Below are 17,723 nucleotides of genomic sequence, written 5' to 3' on the forward strand. Positions count from 1 at the left end.
GTAGGTTACAGGCATCATCAGCCAATAAGAGACCTTCTTAGCCAGTGTTATGCCAAGCCACACATCCGCTGCCCCTGCTATCCTAGCCTGTGAAAGGGATGGCTTCCTTTTTGGGCTGTAACTCGCCCGGTTTTATTTCCAGAACATCTCCATCCAGAGTCTCTCATTTCCTGTGCCTGTTTCTTCCCGCTTCTCCCACTTATCCTACTTCTTTCACACCCTCCCCCTCCTTCTCCTTCTTTTCTACTCTCGTTTCTCACCATCATCACCACCAGAGTTTACCTTTGACCAACAGCTCTATCACTCTTTCAGAGCTTTTCAAAGGTCACTTTCGTTTACTCAATTAATACTCACTATTCGTTTTTGCACCGATAAAAACCCATTCAATTGATATCACCAACTCTTTCAATATGCGCACAATCAGTCTTTCTGCCGCCGCCGCTGTGCTGGCCTTCTCAACACTTACTTCCGCTGCTGCAGCTACCACTGCCATAACAGTGAAAGGAAATGCTTTCTTCCGGGGCAACGAGCGTGTATGTTCCCTCCTCGCGACAATTATTGGAATTTTGACTGATATGCTCTTCATGTAGTTCTATATCCGCGGCGTCGACTATCAGCCAGGTGGTTCTTCAAACTTGGGAGATCCTCTAGCCAATACAACTTCGTGCTCTCGTGATATTCCTATCATGCAGGAGTTGGGAATCAACACTCTCAGAGTTTGTAGGTTTCATTCTTTGTATTGCCATTTTGTGAGTAGCATGACTGGAGACTAAAACTTGATAAGATACCGTTGATAATTCGGAAAATCATGATGAATGTATGAAAATGCTCGAGGATGCTGGAATCTACCTTATTCTGGTAAGTATCTGGAGAGGCAAAGGCTTGAGGCTCCACTAATACCTCTATCACAGGATGTCAACACACCAAACTTCTCTATTAATAGGGAGTTTCCAATGTATTCTTACAATGCCAAGTACCTTCAGCATATTTTTGCAACGATTGATGTTTTTGGGCAATATACAAACACTTTGGGTTTCTTTTCCGCAAACGAAGTCACCAACATGGTCAACAACACACGTGCTGCGACCGTTGTCAAGGCCGTTACCAGAGACATGAAGCAGTACATCGCAGCTCAAGTCAATAGGCCTATTCCGGTTGGGTACAGCGCAGCAGACGTTGCCGAAAACAGGATGCAAATGGCCGAATACTTGGATTGTGGCGATGACAGTGATGCTAGAGGTGACTTTTACGCGGTATGTCCACCAGTTATTGACTCCAATATTGCTGGAGCCTGGAACTAATATAAATGGATAGATCAATGATTACTCTTGGTGCGGCTCAAAATCGTCATTCCAAATCTCTGGATGGGACCAAAAGGTCAAGAACTACACCGATTATGCGGTTCCTATTTTCCTCTCGGAATTTGGCTGCAATGTTCCTAGCCCTCGTGTATTCGCAGAGATTGAGTCACTGTACAGCACCGACATGACTGGTGTCTTTTCCGGTGGTCTTGTTTACGAGTTCACCCAAGAAGACAATAAATTCGGTCTCGTTCAGGTCTCAGATGACGGAAAAACCGTAGAGAAGTTGACTGATTTCGACAACCTGGCAAAGATGTACAATTCTACCGCGAACCCTACCGGTGACGGCGGTTACCAGACCGGCTTGTCTGCTAAATCCTGTCCCGCGGCAACAGACGTGTGGCAGGCTAGCAACACTCTTCCCAATCTTCCGGCCGATGCTAGTACATATATGGTATGTCTTCCCTTATCTCGATATATTTCAGGGTATAACTAACGAAAACCTCAGAAATCTGGTGCTGGCAAAGCTCTTGGTAATTCTGGTGGCAGTCAGTACATTCCTCCATCTGGAACAGAGGACCTCTCGTTCGATGGTGATACCTCAACTGCTTCCGGGTCTGCGGCTGCTTCATCTGGAACTGCTGAAGCTGGTGCGGCATTTGGTAACAGTGAGATGGTTGCGGGAACCTGGTGGATTGGTGTTATCGTACCCATGGCAGCAGTTGCTGGCGCTATGTTTGTGTTCTAAAGAAATGACTCCGTAGTGTAAGTTTGCCTGTATTTGAGTGATGGATAAATGCATTTCTTGACACAAGTGCGGGAATCTTCGTTCAATGAGAATGCGCGATGAGATACATATGGGTGGATGGTTAGGTTAATTGTTTACTTTCTTTTACGGGGCTACATGAGGATTAAGGTCTGGATTATTGGAGGTGCTAGAAACTGCTAGAACTAGTCTATAGCTAATGTCTTTCTTTATCAATAATTTCTTATTAACTTCTGCTTTCCAGCGTATTCGTGTTGAACCGTAAATGTCCATTGTTGTCCATTGTTGTCCATGTGAAAGGAGTAGAGTACTGAGATAGTCCGAAGTATATATATATTTACATACCCTCCATGCCAGGCATGCCGTCCGGAAGCGGTTCTTCTGTAGTTATATTGTAGACTCCTTTCAGATTTCGATCTCTCCTTCGCGCCCTTCCCTCAATTCTCAAAAGAGAATAGGAGGGAAGAATTAAATATATGGAGTCGAGAAAAACTTACTTGGCAGTCTTGGCTAGTGTGAGTGCCGAGTGATTTTGCATGAATCCAAACCCGCTTTATATGAAATACATGTAGGTACTTGTACTTCTCGATACATGTACTTTCGAACCTAATAGTCCTAGTGCATGAGGATCCTAAGATTCAGAAGTTTATGTTGTAAAGGGATGTACTTCTGCACTGGAATAGACATAAGGCTTGTGTTTTGTGTGTTTCTAATTGGTAATTCGAAGCCCCGTAGTAAATTGACTCTCTGTACCCAATCCTTTTAATTCTATCGTGGTTGTCATGTAGTTTTTCAACCAAAAAAAGCCGCTCTTTGGGGGGTGGGCCTGAGCTCGAGGAGGATATATCAGCTGATTTACGTAGGTCTGGTTCATCAAAGTAGGCACTTTAACCAAAGCCCATCCATTCCACCATATTTAGGTGTAAAACCTGGCCATATAGGCCTTTAATTTGGTACAGTACATACTGTATTTGTATCAAGAAAATACCTGTTACGTACGCAAATCAAAAGTGCGAGTTACAGCTGAATACTAATTCGAAGAAGTGGCCTCCCTTTTTCGAGACGGGTTTTGAAACGGGCTATCGGGACTACAGGGGTTTGCGCTGGCTGGCAGTAAGGCAATAAGTAGAATAGTGTAGGTACCTTAGCGTCGAACCGCATACAATTATAAGCCTTATTCAGTCGGCTTATCCAGAACGTAGGCTCACAATAGCCTTATCAGTACAAAAACCCTTTTTTAAGCCTTATTTCATCCTTAAAACATGCTTAAATAGCACTTACCTGAACCTTTTTGTACTGATAAGGCTATTGTGAGCCTACGTTCTGGATAAGCCGACTGAATAAGGCTTATAATTGTATGCGGTTCGACGCTAAGGTACATGTATAGACATATGTGGTGTATGACTACATGCATCTACGTACATGTACCTAGTAGACACTCTACCTCCCTATAGATGTTCCTATTATTAAACTTTAAATACGGTATGTATATTTGTTGGGCTGCTCTATATATAATGCCATACTTCGTACGGGCTTACGCTCGCTTGGAAGCGCAGTAAACGCCCTAGTTTAGGAATAAGCACTTCTGATCGAACTGGAGTAGCTATATATATACATGTACTCCATGTAAAAGCTTCTCCACGCCTGTGAGTGGGGGTTTGAATTTTGTTGACCCATCTAATCGAAAATTGTTCCTTAGCTTTGACTCATACACATGCGCGAATTAGATCTCGGGTGGAACGGCGGAGAGCCTCAGGAGTAGACGTTCTTCTCCGAAGTCTGCGGATAACTGTAACTGCAACTATGTTCAGATTCTTCACTAAAGTATACGCATATAAGTGCTGTTCTCGATCTCACATACTTATCAACGTGACAAACAATGCCGATGACACGGCACAATATCAACCCCACTCTATCTGGACACATCAACGCTGAAATGAAAGGTAGCTAGTACCTCCGATCATCATCAGGTCATTGTGCTAATCTTCAGAGCCAGAGATGTTCCTATAAAACGTTACTGGACTTCGTCGATAATGCGATTGGGGACGATATTTGGCCCCGAGACGTACACCAATGAGGCGCGCTAGATTCAGGGTGAAAAGCGATTCCTAGATGAAATAAGATGTGAGGTTTTGAGGTGTGTGTGTAGATGAGGTGAGGAGTACTGTGTTGAAATGAGAAGTGGCGATTAAGTGGGAGGGAGGCCCTGCTTTCATGTTGAGAACGAACAGAAGGCTTAGGGGTTTGTTGGGGTTCAGTGAGATTGAGATGCTCGAAAGATGAGACGGGAGTGATAGGTGGTTATGGACTTGATATCTCTTTAAACCTTTATTGACTTGACCTTGTCATCTCACCACATAGGACTCCAATAACGGTATCCCGCGTATTAATCCGACCAAGATTAATTTGAAATCTCTTTGCCGGAATCGATAATTATAACGAGATCTAGTTGCCATTAAAATACCATCTGCCAATTACGACCTCCTCGACATACGCTGGAGAATCGAAACAGTCATTACGGTCTCTATCAAGTCTTGCTTTTCCATTGAGTTGGGATTATTACCTCAGTTATCTGCTATATTAGGGACGCACCGTTATAGAGCGGAGAAGTCAATTATATCCGAGAGGGCAATATAGAATCCCCTTAAATTGCAAAAAGGAGTGGCGAGGTGATCAGAGCAATTATCAATTGCACCACCGATATATAGGCATTCTCTTAGAGTTTTATATACTCGTATGTGGCAATTACATATACTTGACGTATGTTTGCCAGATTGGTATAAATGTGGGACGGGCGGGAGCTATAATATTCGAATCAAATATACGGCATATGAAGATGGCTAGAATACATGGATAGCGGAAGGATATGCCCTGTTCATATCTCGATGAAGCATTGGATAGGCTTAGGCTTCTTCCCTTGTTTATAGTACACGTGGTCTCGTTTCTCGCCTTATCAATGGACCATTTATCAAGACGGTCAAAGAAAGCTGGAGGAATTGTCATTACTATAGTCGTTTGCAAGCGCCTTTTAATTGAATGAACGTTATAACACAGTGAGTGACTAGATTGTTAGCCCTTAGACTGTTTTTCAATCCATGAAGGCAACACTTATGAATACCCGCCTGGGAAGTATGTACTTCCAGCTTTCCAGCTACCAAACCACAGCCAAGAACCTACCGTTATCACGATCGATCCCCATCCCTAGCAGCAGAGATGCCCGAGATGCCATCTCGTCTCCACCAACACGCGTGTCCCAGGATGAAGATAGCCTGCAAAGTGGATAGAGATATCGATAGAGTATTCACGGTAAGCGCTGCCCCTAACCCTGCAAAGAAGTACTCTAAGAAGATATTAAACCACAACGGCTGCTAAATCATCCCCTGGCGTTGTTGTAGAAGAGACCGATCGGATGTCGTTCTTGGCGCACGTGCAAGAACTGACTGCACGATCGCTTCGGGCCGAACACCAAGAGAGCCAAGCGGGGCCACAAAGCTTGTTAACGCCATGCCCAGACACGCATTTCGAGGTGTTCAGCAAGTAGTGAAACCTCGGAGGTGGACCTCGTGATGGACGTTTTTATGGCTGAAAGGCTGAGGCACTCCAGTCCAGAGCTGATAAGAAACAGGGAATATGAATTAGTGGCACAGGGAGAGGGGTTTGCTGCTCTCATCCCACGTCGTGATTGGAATACCAACCGAGTCGATGGGTCCGCAGAGAGACGCACCTGCCCAAACGAAGCTGGAAGGGTCCCATGCTGCGGGGAGACATCTCCTATTTGGGTAGTGATCGGTGGGTTTCTATGTACATAACTTTCTTGCGCTGAGGCTGGATTGGTGTGAATAGATACAGAAAATATATTTTATCAAGTTTTCCCATGCGCGCCTGGTGGAGCTTGACTTCCCCTCGTAATTAAAGAGTGTTGTTTGATAAGAGCGCACATATAACGTCTCTCCCATTCCCTCCCCTCTTAGTCTACTGAGCGCCTCCTTCTTCTCACCATCCTCCTCCCCATCGTCACCAGCCTCTAAAGGCTACGCCAAACATGCGCAATATATTCAAGCCCGCCGAGGAAGAACCCCTCCCAGATCTCGAAGTCGTCGACCCAAACGACCCCACAAGCGCTGCCCCGCCCACAAAAACTAAATGGCAGCGTCTGTGGCCCGTCTTTGCCTGCGGTGCTGGTCTCTACTCTGACGGCTACCTCAACGGGGTATATAGATGCCTCTCCCACATCTCCTAAAAAGTGCAATAACTGACAAGGCCCTAACAATACACAGGTGATTGGAACAGTCAATACGATGCTGTCAAAGATCTACCCAGACGACTACAAGGGCACCACCGCAGGGAAGAATGTCGCATCGATTGCATTCGCCGGAACAGTGTTTGGCCAGCTGCTGTTTGGTTGGGTGGCGGATAATTACTCGAGGAAGTTCGCAATGACGGCGAGTGCTCTGTTGCTGATATTGTTTGCGACGCTGTGTACGGCTAGTTATGGCGCGGGAGGGTCACCAAATGGCTTATTTACCATGTTGACTGTGTGCCGTTTCTTCCTCGGTATGTGCGCTCTTTTCTCTTATATCTCTGGGGGGTTGCGGGGCTTTTGCTGATATGTATTGGACGTATAGGTATTGGTATCGGAGGCGAATATCCCGCCGGTTCCGTCGCGGCCGCTGAAGCAACCGGCGAGATCCAGAAAGGGACGAGGAACAGATGGTTCATCTTCTTCACGAACCTCATGATTGATCTTGGCTTTGTAGTGTCCGCGTTTGTGCCGCTCGTGTTTCTCTGGATCTTGGGTGACGATCTGCATTCGCTGCGTGCAAATTGGCGTATCAGCTTGGGCTTCGGAATCATCCCGCCTTTCCTACTCTTCTTCTTGAGAGCGAGGCTACATGAGCCTGAGCAGACGAAGAAGAATACGATGAAGCGGGTGAAGACGCCGTATAGTCTGGTTATCAAGTATTACTGGAAGCGCCTCCTGGTGGTATCAGCAATCTGGTTCATCTACGACGTAAACTCCCCATCTCTCCATCCCAAATCCACACGCCAACTAATGGTAAAACTAGTTCTCCGTCTATTCAGCCGGCATCTACTCCTCTTCTATCCTCACATTCGTCATCCCCGACCAGTCCCTCTATAAATCCTTTGGCTGGAATGTCGTCCTCAACCTCTTCTACATCCCCGGCGCCTTCTCTGGCGCATTCATGTCAGACTACTTCGGCCCCAAATGGACTCTCGTCATTGGCTTGGTGCTCCAAGCCATACTCGGATACATCATGGCCGGATGCTACGCGTCCCTTGCGACCTCGCAGTATGTGGCGGCCTTCACGGTCGTGTATGGCCTCTTCTTGACATTCGGCGAGATGGGGCCTGGTGATAATATTGGTCTTGTGGCGTCGAAGACATGTGCGACGGCTGTGAGAGGACAGTATTATGGCATTGCGGCGGCGATTGGAAAGGTAGCAATAAGCGCTCTGCCCCCCCCCCCCCCCCCCCCGCGGGTCCCCCTTCTCTCTGGCTCTACATAGACTAACATGGGAATGTATGGCTGTAGATTGGCGCATTCGTGGGAACATATGTCTTCCCAACCATCATCAAGTCTGCCGGCGGCGAAGACTCAATCCGCGGGAACCAGGCACCTTTCTGGGTGTCGAGTAGTCTGTGCGTGTTTTCGGCGTTGCTAGCACTATTCTTTGTGCCGTCGATTGGACAGGACACGATTGTAAGGGAAGATAGGTTATTTAAGGAGTATCTGGAGGAGCAGGGGTGGGATGTGAGTCAGCTTGGCTCTGGGGATGAGGGAAGTGGGGGAAGTGGGGTGGTGGTGGTGGATGAGCGGGATGGGGAGAAGGACGGGGCAAAGATATGATGCCTATTTTTTTTATGGCTGTGCGTCATGAGGTATCACTCGTGGGTAGGAGTTGTGATTGGTTGTGGTTTAATCTAACTATTGGCTTGGCTGGCTTGGCTTGGGCTAGCATATATTTTTTTGAGCGGGTAGCGTAGAACTAGAATGAGGGTTTGTAAAGTAGATTTAATATCAATCATCAATCGTAAGAATAGCCTGTGCATGTAATATGAGCATCAGTATCTTTTTCATGATTTTCTAAACTCCTAGAACTTTGGTAGGTCCAAGGCGAGAGAAAATATAAACAAGCAGTTCCTCACTGGGCCGGAGTGGTTCGATCCTCGTCGTATCGGTGAGGTCGAGTGGAGTACGTCCAAGTGCTTCCCCTATAAGCTACGTGTAGTATACCCCTGGACGCTGTTCCTTATATTACTCCTTAATATTGCAGTAAACACGTTCTTTTCGACAAACATTCTGCTGTTATTGAGGCGCATTACCAATATGCTAGCGAAATATCAGGTTAGAATGCATATGAGCACTGGAATGAATGGTAGAGATATCTTACCCGTCAGACGTCGATCATGTACACTAAAACCACGGCCACCGGCAGCATCAACACCGTTCACAACTAGACGTACGTTACTTACTCTCAATGAAGCCCGCTTGCGACCACGAGTTGTTAAATATCGTTTTTTTCCCCCTGCTCTTTGCAATCGGATCATGATCAATTGCCACTTGGCCTCCTAGTTAAAAATAATAGAGCACCCTATCTCCCTAAGTCGAGGCATCTTTGTTCCTTTATTCTTTGAGATTTCTCTATTCCACATGGGGGGCTTTCGGCTTCCTGCCCTTGGGATTTCCCATTTGACAGTCTTTTTCAACTTTTAACCCCCCCGCCCCGGGGTGGGGGCGGGAGTTACTCCGGATCTTCTTGGCTATGTACCCTTTCCTTCACCACTGAATCCTTACTAGATAGATATAACATACGGAAAAGATCTAAAATGACATAGTTTTTGGTAGACGCGCTCTACAATAACACAAGAGACGGATGAACATTGACATCTTGGCACACCGCCAAGATCAAGTATCACTTCCAGCGTAGCATCCCCCATGGGCGGGTGGTCTAATGGTTAGACTGCTCGTCGGGTTAGACACCGAGTGTTTACCCAGGATAAGGGGTGGGGGTAGTAACGCTCAATCAGCAATAAGTCGTTGCAGTACCTTTTGCTCTTTTTTATTTTGTTTTTTTATTTGTAATATTTATCTAGAGGAGGGAGCTAGGGGTAAGTGGTGGGGCTGGAATTCGGCCCTCATTACCTGTTTTGCCTAAGGTGTTTATACTCACGGCGTGAGGTCAAGTACTCTAGGCCTTCTATCTATTTCGTTCCTTTCATAGAAATTAACCTATTCAGACAATTCCCGTTGTAATTCACCTAACTCTCACTCAATCTGTGAACCTCTTTGGTCTCCAATCTCACGTCCACCAACCATTCTCTAGCAGACTTTTCTAGCTTTTGAATGACCTACTTCCTTTTGGATCATAGCATTTTGTATTATGTGTTATTGAAGAGCACGTGTGCCGGGGCTGTATCATTTTAGAACTTCTAATGGTTTACTATTGCTTGTATTTTTATTTTGTGTTGATAATGCGGTAGGTTGGTATGTGTGCCTACATGTGTTCTAGTACTGTCTCTGTTCTGGTTGATTTTAAGGTGCGGAGCGCACTAGTGGGAGGAAGCCGGGTCGAATTGAGTGAGGTACGTTACTGAGTTGCGGGGATGCTGCCTTATAACAAAGAGAGACAATAATGGCCATTGGATGCATTAATGCCCATCTTCTCATAAGTTCTTGTGTTCTTCGCTACACGGAGATCCTGGCATGTTTTACCGGGTATTTATTTTTGACCTCGTTAGGAGTTGTTGTTTCGTCAGCCAGAGCATCATTGGCCATGGTGCAGGCGCGGGTAGAGGGAGACTGCGGATCTGTTTAATTCATGTATGCCTCTCATATTGCGTATAATAGGAAGGGGGATCGTAGTTGCACTATGGTTAAATAACCGTTAATTCAGAATAGAGCTGGCGGGGGAGTGGGATTAACCCCCAAAGAGTGCAGACCGAATCCTACCTCTCCAGTCCCCAGTCTCCAATCTATCTGCCGCCGTCGTATGACAGCGCGGGTGTGGGGTGATATCCCCCTGCCAAGGTCTGTCAGCGCAGGGACCAGCTGTTGCCAAGTCCAAGCACAGGCCACCTCTTATCTTGGTCATTGGCATCCGAGACCTCAACACCAAAGACATTCTCACGTACACTCACAGCTCAGACACTCTCATACCTATAAACGGATAATCTGATCTCCCGAAGCCTCCTCAAAGATGTCGTTCTACCTCCCCGCTCTGAGGAGGCCCTTGCTGAGCATGCTCCCGAGATCTCTCTCGATCCCGGGCCGCTCCTTGCTTCCGCGCTCGTTCCAGACACAGGTTCCAACGGTGACAACGACGTCCGCTGACTTTGCGTTTGCGTTTGAGTGAGTAGATCTCTCTCTGACGGTTTTTGGACTCTATGGGCTCTCTGGAAGCTTCGACATAGCTAACAAACCTGCCCAGTATTGATGGCGTCCTCATGCACGACACCACACCAACGCCCACCGCCACCGAGGCACTGACACTGCTGCAAACCTCTTCAGTCCCGTTTATCCTCCTCACCAATGGCGGTGGCCACACTGAAGAGGCCCGTGTTAACCACCTCTCTCACCATTTGAAACACAACATCCACAAGTCGCAGCTGGTCCAATCACACACCCCGCTCTCCCCTCTCTCCGCTGACGAGAACCTCAACACCGTTCTTGTCGTTGGCGGCGAGTCTGACAACTGCCGTAAAGTTGCCCACGGGTATGGCTTCAAAAACGTCATAGTTCCTGCAGATGTCTTGGCAGCCTACCCGGCCGTGTCGCCGTTCACAATCGACAAGAACCCACCGCACGCCCACCCGCTGCCGGAGAATGTCAAGGTGGACGCTGTGATGGTTTTTAACGACCCGCGCGACTGGGCACTGGATATCCAGCTGCTGATCGACGTTGTGATGTCGGACAAGGGGCGGCTGGGGACGAAGCGTCGAGCGGACGATGATTCGCCGCATGTGCCCTTGTACTTCTCGAACCCGGACTTGCTGTGGGCGAATAAATATCATTTGCCACGGCTGGGTCAGGGAGGGTTCAGAGAGGCATTTGTGGGCGTGTTTAGAGCGGTGCGAAAGGCGACGGGCTCAAGGGTCCGGTTGACGTATGAGATAATTGGAAAGCCCCACGAGAAGACATACAAGTACGCCGAGGACGTACTCTGGAAATGGAGGCAGGCACAGGGGGTCACAGAGGGTGTGAGGACTGTATATATGGTCGGCGATAACCCAGCGAGTGACATTGAGGGCGCAAATAGATTCAAGAGCGATAGAGGTGTAGAGTGGGTCAGTGTGCTCGTCAAGACAGGCGTGTGGAGAGAGGGCGACAACACCAATGGCGCAAAATCAGTGGTGGAGAATGTCCTCGAGGCGGTAAAGTGGGCGGTTGAGAGGGAGAAGAAGAAGGCTGGGCAGATGTAGACGGTGTTTCTTTGCCTGTTTCATTCTTTCCTTCTTGGGCTTCTCCTGCTTATCTTACTTGTTTGATTCCCTTGCTGCGTGTACATGTAGAGTAGTGTAGAGTACATCCTAGACTGTCTTGAGGCCGTTCTCGTTACTTTAGGTGTGGTCTGGAAAAGCCTCTTTTTGTAAGGGTTGGGGTTTAGTAACTATAACTTTGATCATATTTCTACGTTTGTTTTGAATTCCCTCATTGCAATTGCCCACCTCAAGTTCTTTTGAAGGGATACCATGTGCTTATGGAAAGAAAAACGCTGTTCCAAGGCATGAGGTGTGGAAATACCCTTTCCATACGGTGATGCATTTCTTAACTGGGTTGATATAATTCCTTTACTGATGATACCTAGCGACTTCCCCTCCACATGACTTTATAAATACCTTTCCCGGGGACTTGCTTAAATATATATAGTCCCTGCGTCAATATTGACTAGTGCAGGTTCGAGGAGAAGCATAGCTACATGCTAGATTCGATTACCTTGATATTTAACTACCCCGGTATATATCCGATACGACCGGTAAGGACCTTTGTTCTGTAGAGGAGATCTACATAATTTGGAGAGAGTTCTTCTTCCTTTTCGTCCAGCTAGGGACGTTATTGTGTTGTAGGTTAACTTTTCCTTTGCTTATTTAAGCTGAAGCAATATATATTAATCTATGTACGGTTAGCGTGTCGTTGGGACTATTTGAGGCATGGGCTCATCTCTACACTATTTGACCCTCTTAGACGAGAGTGACAACTCATGATTGAATAAAAAGGAATGATCTTTGTCCCCGGCAGGTTCTTGGCAATTGAAGATAAAAAAATACAGAGCGGGTCTATCGGTGGGTTCTAGCGGGTCTCTAATCTTCCCGTGGGCTTCCATAAGCACAGATGACTGGTGCTTTTCATTAAAGGGTGGTTTATATTACGAACGCGCGGGTGCGAATATCTAGATCTACAAGGTAGAATTAACGCTTCAGACAACATTTGTAGACTAGACAGCTTTGCTCACTATTTCCGGACTCTTTTTTTTTTTTTTTTTTTTTTTTGTGGTTTAATTCATTCTATTTCCAGACTCCTGTAGAAGGGATGGTCCGGATGCAGCGTCTTTGCCCGTCGCCCCACGCTGGCCTATATCAACCTAATGCCACGGTTTAGAATAGATCATTCTGAATTCATGTAGTGGTGTGTGAACGGGGGAGTGAGAGGTTCGTGTTTGTGTGATCCTTGTTTCGTGTTGAGATACGTACGTACATAGTTGTGGTACTTGCTTCTTTAGGAGAGGGTGGTGACTGCTTATTGGGTTTTGTGGACTCTGTAGGTGGGGTGCGTATGTGTGTGATGAGTGTAGAGTTCTGTTGTCCGGCTTACGTAGCTCTCACGATGTGGGGCAGTTTAGCAGAGGATGGTACGTTTCAACGGCTACATGGTCGACTCGGTTAAGCATATGTGTTTGTTCAAAACCTATGTTGAGCTGTGGCAACCCACCTGGCCTAATCCAAGTACCATCACTATCATCATCACTCTCGTCTTCACCCGAACATTCAAGGTCGATCACCAACAGCCTGGAAACGTCAATATCTGATAGCTCCCTAATGAAGAGTTTGTGCACAATTACCGTCATGTTGAGCTAGCCTCATGCGAAGTTTTTTTTTTAAATACACTAACCTCTCCTAGCTCTATGGCTAATCATGATGAAAAAGTGCCCCCGCCAAGCACGAGTGAGCATGCATGAATAATGAGCGAAGCACCTAGAAAGGAGTTTACTCGTTCATTATACATGCATATGCTCGTCAGCGATGAACGGCAAATACGATACACAATTATTATCAATTAGCGTCATGATGGCGAACAGCTAGATGGGATATTCATTAATAAATACCCTCCCGTCACGACCATGGATGGGTTGGTTCCCAGTGGTAGAGATAGAGATGATTGCTGGCTTCTTCGCCCGGTGGGGGCGGGCCTACCCCCAGGCCGCTTTGTCAACTGAGGACACTGCGGCCTCGCCCACCATCGCATCCGGATTGCCGTCTCAAAACCACCGAGTCGAGCCCTCTCCAGTAAGACACTCTGTCGGAGTCACCGTCCCTGTCAGAAATCAACCTACCCTCCTCGAGGGCGAGATAGCTTTCGACAGAGATTCTGTCCTTGTCACCTCCGACGTCATCAATGGACCGCCCACGCCTGAAATAGCGTTTGACATGACTTCCGTCCACGTTAGTAATGTTCCGGAGCTGGAGTGGCATGAAGAGCCGGCCGAGTACACGTACAGGGTGAATGAGCTGGTGGACCATGACGCGGATGTTAGCAGAGAGCGGAGGGAGGAGGGGCGCGGAATGTTGGCGCAAGCATGGCGGTTCTTCAGAGAGGTAGTTCGGGGCGTATATGGGTGGGGTTGACAATAGTTATATGACCGCTAGGGGAAAGGGGACTCTGATATCGATGGATTCGAGGCGTTGGTACGGTATTGGCTTGCTGCATGCATTGCGAGATCTTTATGTATTTATGGAATTGGCAGCAAGTTTGTACGCGAAAAACACAGGAGGGAAAATAAGCTATCATATGGCCCTTTCCCATATTTATAAACTGTATTGATCTCTGTCGCTATTGCCGCCTATGAATTTGCCTTGGTGGAATTATAGCCCCGGCCTGTCACAACTATCATTGACATCCACCAATGATCATTACCACTTGCCAAGGGTTCAACTCTTAAGTGCGGTTGCCGTTGTGATCCAACCTAAAATTGTTAACCACATTCGTCAACCAATTAACAACGCCATCATCCTGGTTGACTAACAAACTCTTTGTTCCTAGGATGCAACCCTCTGATTCTCATGGCATGACTCTACCAATTTATCGCCCCATGCTTACCCCCCCCCCCCCATTCTGTGTGGGGGCGTGCGGATGATTGGTTGAAAATAAAGAGCCCGCGCAGGCATGTATCTATTCTACCACGATCATCTTGCATCACTCGTGCCCATCCCCCACCTTCCCCTTCCCCTTCCCCTTCTCCTTCCCACCTCCCATGTCTCACTATACCGTACCAATATAGCAAACATCGCTCACCAACCAGCACGCAAGACGCACAACATCAAAATCACCACATCACCACACCAACACCAACACCCACAAGCCAAAGCATCTGCCCACCCGGCCCGCCGTGTGTTGTCCATTTAGGCTAAATCCAAGTCACAGAGCGTCACTCGCAGCCTCAAAATGGTATCGTGAGATTTCGATAGGCGCAAATCGGCTTGTTGTTTGCCCATTACCGAGGCCCGAACCTCTTTTCTTTCCCCCCTAAGCTAGAAGCTAGTCTGCCTGGGTTCGTCTCGGGGTGCTTTGCACCGGGCTCGATTGTAAATCACATATGTGGAGGGTGGGAAGGAAGGATTGGGACATGTGTATAAAAAGTGAGTCTATATCTCTCTTTCTTTTTCGTTCTTTTCTATCGTAATACATGAATGTGCTCTCTTTTCATAAACGCCGTTTGAAGGAAATACTAAACACTAAAGAAAAAAAAGGAAACCAGGTCTAAAAAAGCTCTCTAGACGGTCCACTCCAACTGTACAAAACCGAAGAAGGTAAAAACATAAACAGCACACACATGTACAGCAGCACATATATGGCATACAGGGCATAAAACCAACCAACCAACAATCAAACAACTCCTAGATTTACAACTTCTCAACTCTGATCTCTTCAGTGCCCTTGTCGCTGTCGATACCGAGCTTCTCGGAATCAGACATCTTGTTGTCAAGACCGACGGTGGACTTGGAGTAGGAGTCAAGCCTCTCGGCCTCAAAGAGGTTCAAGTAGATGGGGAATGAGAATGCCGCGATAAAGCCAGCCATTGGTACAATCATTCCGAACCTTGTGGAGTTCCTAGAATCAGAGACGACGGCCATCATTGGTGGGAAGACAGCACCACCACAGACGGATGCAACAAGGAAGGAGGCGCCACGCTTGGTGTGTCTTCCGAGACCACGGAGGGAGAGCGAGAAGATGGTTGGGAAACAGCAAGACTCAAAGAACAGGACAAGATGGATCAATGCAACAGCAGTGTTTCCCTCTCCCTTGATGCAGGCGGCGGCAAATGCAACACATCCAGCCAAGAAGACGAAAAGAATGTGACGGGGCTTGACAAACTTCATGGAGAAACCGGCAATGAAACGACCAATGGCGAAACCAGCCTGTGCGATGGAGAGGAAGTTGGATCCTTCGGCAGAGGAGAGACCAGGCTTAGCTTCGGTGACGTAGTTGATGAAGAATCCAGCAACGGCGCACTGAGATCCGACGTAGCAGAACTGAGCAAGGACACCCCAGATGAGGGTCTTCTGTTGCCAGATTGGCTTGGAGGAGGTGGTTTCAGTGCCCTCTGCGGCATCGTCCTGGGCCTGAGTCTCCATATCGGCATCTGTAATCTCGGGAGTGGAGCAAAGTAGAAGACGACAGCGAGGAAGAAGACGAAGCAGGCGATTGCGAGGTAGACCCATTGAACGCTCTGGAGTGCTGAGTCGGAGACACTCTTGAAGAACACATGGGAAGCGAGAACGGGAGCGAGGACAGTTCCCATACCCTGGACGGCCTGGGCCAAGTTGAGTCTCATCTCGAGGTACTTGGGGGGTCCAAGGACGGAAATGTAAGGGTTGGCAGCGGTCTCGAGGGTTGAAAGACCACATCCGACGATGAACATGCTACCACAGAATCCACCGAAGGATTCCTTCATTCCGGAGGGCCAGAACATCAATGCGCCGACTCCGTAAATGCAGAGACCAGTCATGAAGGCAACGCGGTATCCCCATCGGCGGAGAATGTAACCGGAGAATGTCAAGGGGCCGAGGAAGTATGCACTATGAATTATTAGCAACTTGAGGTGCAGTACAGTGTTGGGCCGAATACTACTCACCCAAAGTATGCTCCCTGCAACCCGGAGCTCTGAGATCTAGTGATATGCAGGACTTCTTGGAAATGCTTGTTCAAGACATCCAACAATCCGTATGCAAATCCCCAGAGGAAAAACAAGATCGTCACCAAAAAGAGGGGGAAGATCGACTCCCTAAGAGTGATCTCGTTGTTTCCCGTGGCCACATTGTCGGAAACGACCTTTTTCGTAGACTTCTTGATAGCCATTGCGAAGGTATTCCGAGTTGTTGAATCGACTGTGAAGAATAAACCTTTCTGATGGGGAATGGCTTGCTGGGGAAGCTGGCTGATGATGTTTTGGAATTCGAGGAAGCCGTGTTGTCTTTATAGTAGATGTTCGACTCTTACGTCAATCACTACACTTTACGGTCCCAGCGGCCGGCCGTAGAAACAGTAATGGACATTTCACCGAGATTCAAGCCTCCAAACGGAATAGCACTAGGCAACGGTGGGTTTGCGATCAACACTTGAGATACAAAAATTCACTTTTTGCTTTTTTGCTTTTTTCACACACATCTCATGGCCACCACCCAGATTACGGGGAAGGCGGGCGAGGGGTCGGAAATCTCTCAATAACGGATAATATTAGACAAGGGTAGTCCCGCAATTCGCTTGGCTGTAGTCAAATTGTAAATGGAGGTGTGGCTAATAATTCTACCGAGATGGAGGTGATGATTGGAGCCCCACAGATTGATTTTTGGTGGTTGGCTGGGGAAGAAGGTTGTTGGAGAGAGGTTCTCGTCAAGAGTTTCCCGGAGCCAAGTCCGAGGCCTTAGCCCACGACCGCCTAATGACGACGAATCAACATGTCCGGGGAATTTCGCTACACTTTTTCGTGGCGGGGAAAAAGCAGACAGCTTACCCGCACTAGCCGTGTTGGGCGGGCGAGCGGTCAGAGTGGATCAGAAAGAGAGGCTTGGGCCTTGACACTAAAACGCGGTGCCCCACCTTCTTTCCCCGACCATGGTGGCTTGAAGCTTGCCCCCCGGATTAACCCCAACTTCTAGAATTTAGATTCGTGTAACCGGCGATATCGCCGAGAACTCTAGCTCTGATGTAACAGGACTCAATGCCGGCCCTGCAGGATAGGGCACAAGATGTGCATGAAGATGGAAAAACCTCGATTGACGCCCTCCACCCTGGCTCACCGTCCTCGTCTAATTATCATGATCTTACCATTCGAGTGGTAGCTCTGCCTCTCAACAGCGCGGGGACAGGAAAACGAGGGGTCTCCACACTGTGCTACTGTGCTATCTTCTCCAGATATTTG

General features: G+C 47.7%; 5 protein-coding genes across 5 annotated transcripts; 4 read left to right on the forward strand and 1 right to left on the reverse strand.

Moving 5' to 3' along the window:
* Window positions 1-410: 410 nt before the first annotated feature.
* Window positions 411-2,049, forward strand: LAJ45_06652 (uncharacterized protein; the record flags this gene model as incomplete). The annotated part of the gene is made up of 6 exons (XM_046116214.1): window positions 411-533; window positions 591-720; window positions 785-858; window positions 912-1,253; window positions 1,315-1,755; window positions 1,810-2,049. 6 exons carry the CDS (start codon window positions 411-413, stop codon window positions 2,047-2,049), a joined length of 1,350 nt encoding a protein of 449 aa, XP_045970417.1.
* A 4,060-nt stretch (window positions 2,050-6,109) lies between these two features.
* Window positions 6,110-7,936, forward strand: LAJ45_06653 (uncharacterized protein; the record flags this gene model as incomplete). The annotated part of the gene is made up of 5 exons (XM_046116215.1): window positions 6,110-6,277; window positions 6,345-6,621; window positions 6,693-7,078; window positions 7,134-7,526; window positions 7,622-7,936. The coding sequence occupies 5 exons, from the start codon at window positions 6,110-6,112 to the stop codon at window positions 7,934-7,936; spliced, it is 1,539 nt and encodes a 512-aa protein (XP_045970418.1).
* A 2,350-nt stretch (window positions 7,937-10,286) lies between these two features.
* LAJ45_06654 (uncharacterized protein) lies at window positions 10,287-11,508 on the forward strand (the record flags this gene model as incomplete). The annotated part of the gene is made up of 2 exons (XM_046116216.1): window positions 10,287-10,438; window positions 10,518-11,508. 2 exons carry the CDS (start codon window positions 10,287-10,289, stop codon window positions 11,506-11,508), a joined length of 1,143 nt encoding a protein of 380 aa, XP_045970419.1.
* Window positions 11,509-13,458: 1,950 nt separating this feature from the next.
* On the forward strand, window positions 13,459-13,929 carry LAJ45_06655 (uncharacterized protein; the record flags this gene model as incomplete). The annotated part of the gene is made up of 1 exon (XM_046116217.1): window positions 13,459-13,929. The coding sequence occupies one exon, from the start codon at window positions 13,459-13,461 to the stop codon at window positions 13,927-13,929; it is 471 nt and encodes a 156-aa protein (XP_045970420.1).
* A 1,275-nt stretch (window positions 13,930-15,204) lies between these two features.
* Window positions 15,205-16,660, reverse strand: LAJ45_06656 (uncharacterized protein; the record flags this gene model as incomplete). Its single annotated transcript, XM_046116218.1, has 3 exons — window positions 15,205-15,924; window positions 15,978-16,380; window positions 16,437-16,660. The coding sequence occupies 3 exons, from the start codon at window positions 16,658-16,660 to the stop codon at window positions 15,205-15,207; spliced, it is 1,347 nt and encodes a 448-aa protein (XP_045970421.1).
* Between the last annotated feature and the right edge of the window lie 1,063 nt (window positions 16,661-17,723).

The sequence above is a fragment of the Morchella importuna genome, assembly GCF_003444635.1.
Source record: "Morchella importuna strain M04M26 chromosome Unknown Morimp01GS020, whole genome shotgun sequence".
Taxonomy (NCBI): domain Eukaryota; kingdom Fungi; phylum Ascomycota; class Pezizomycetes; order Pezizales; family Morchellaceae; genus Morchella; species Morchella importuna.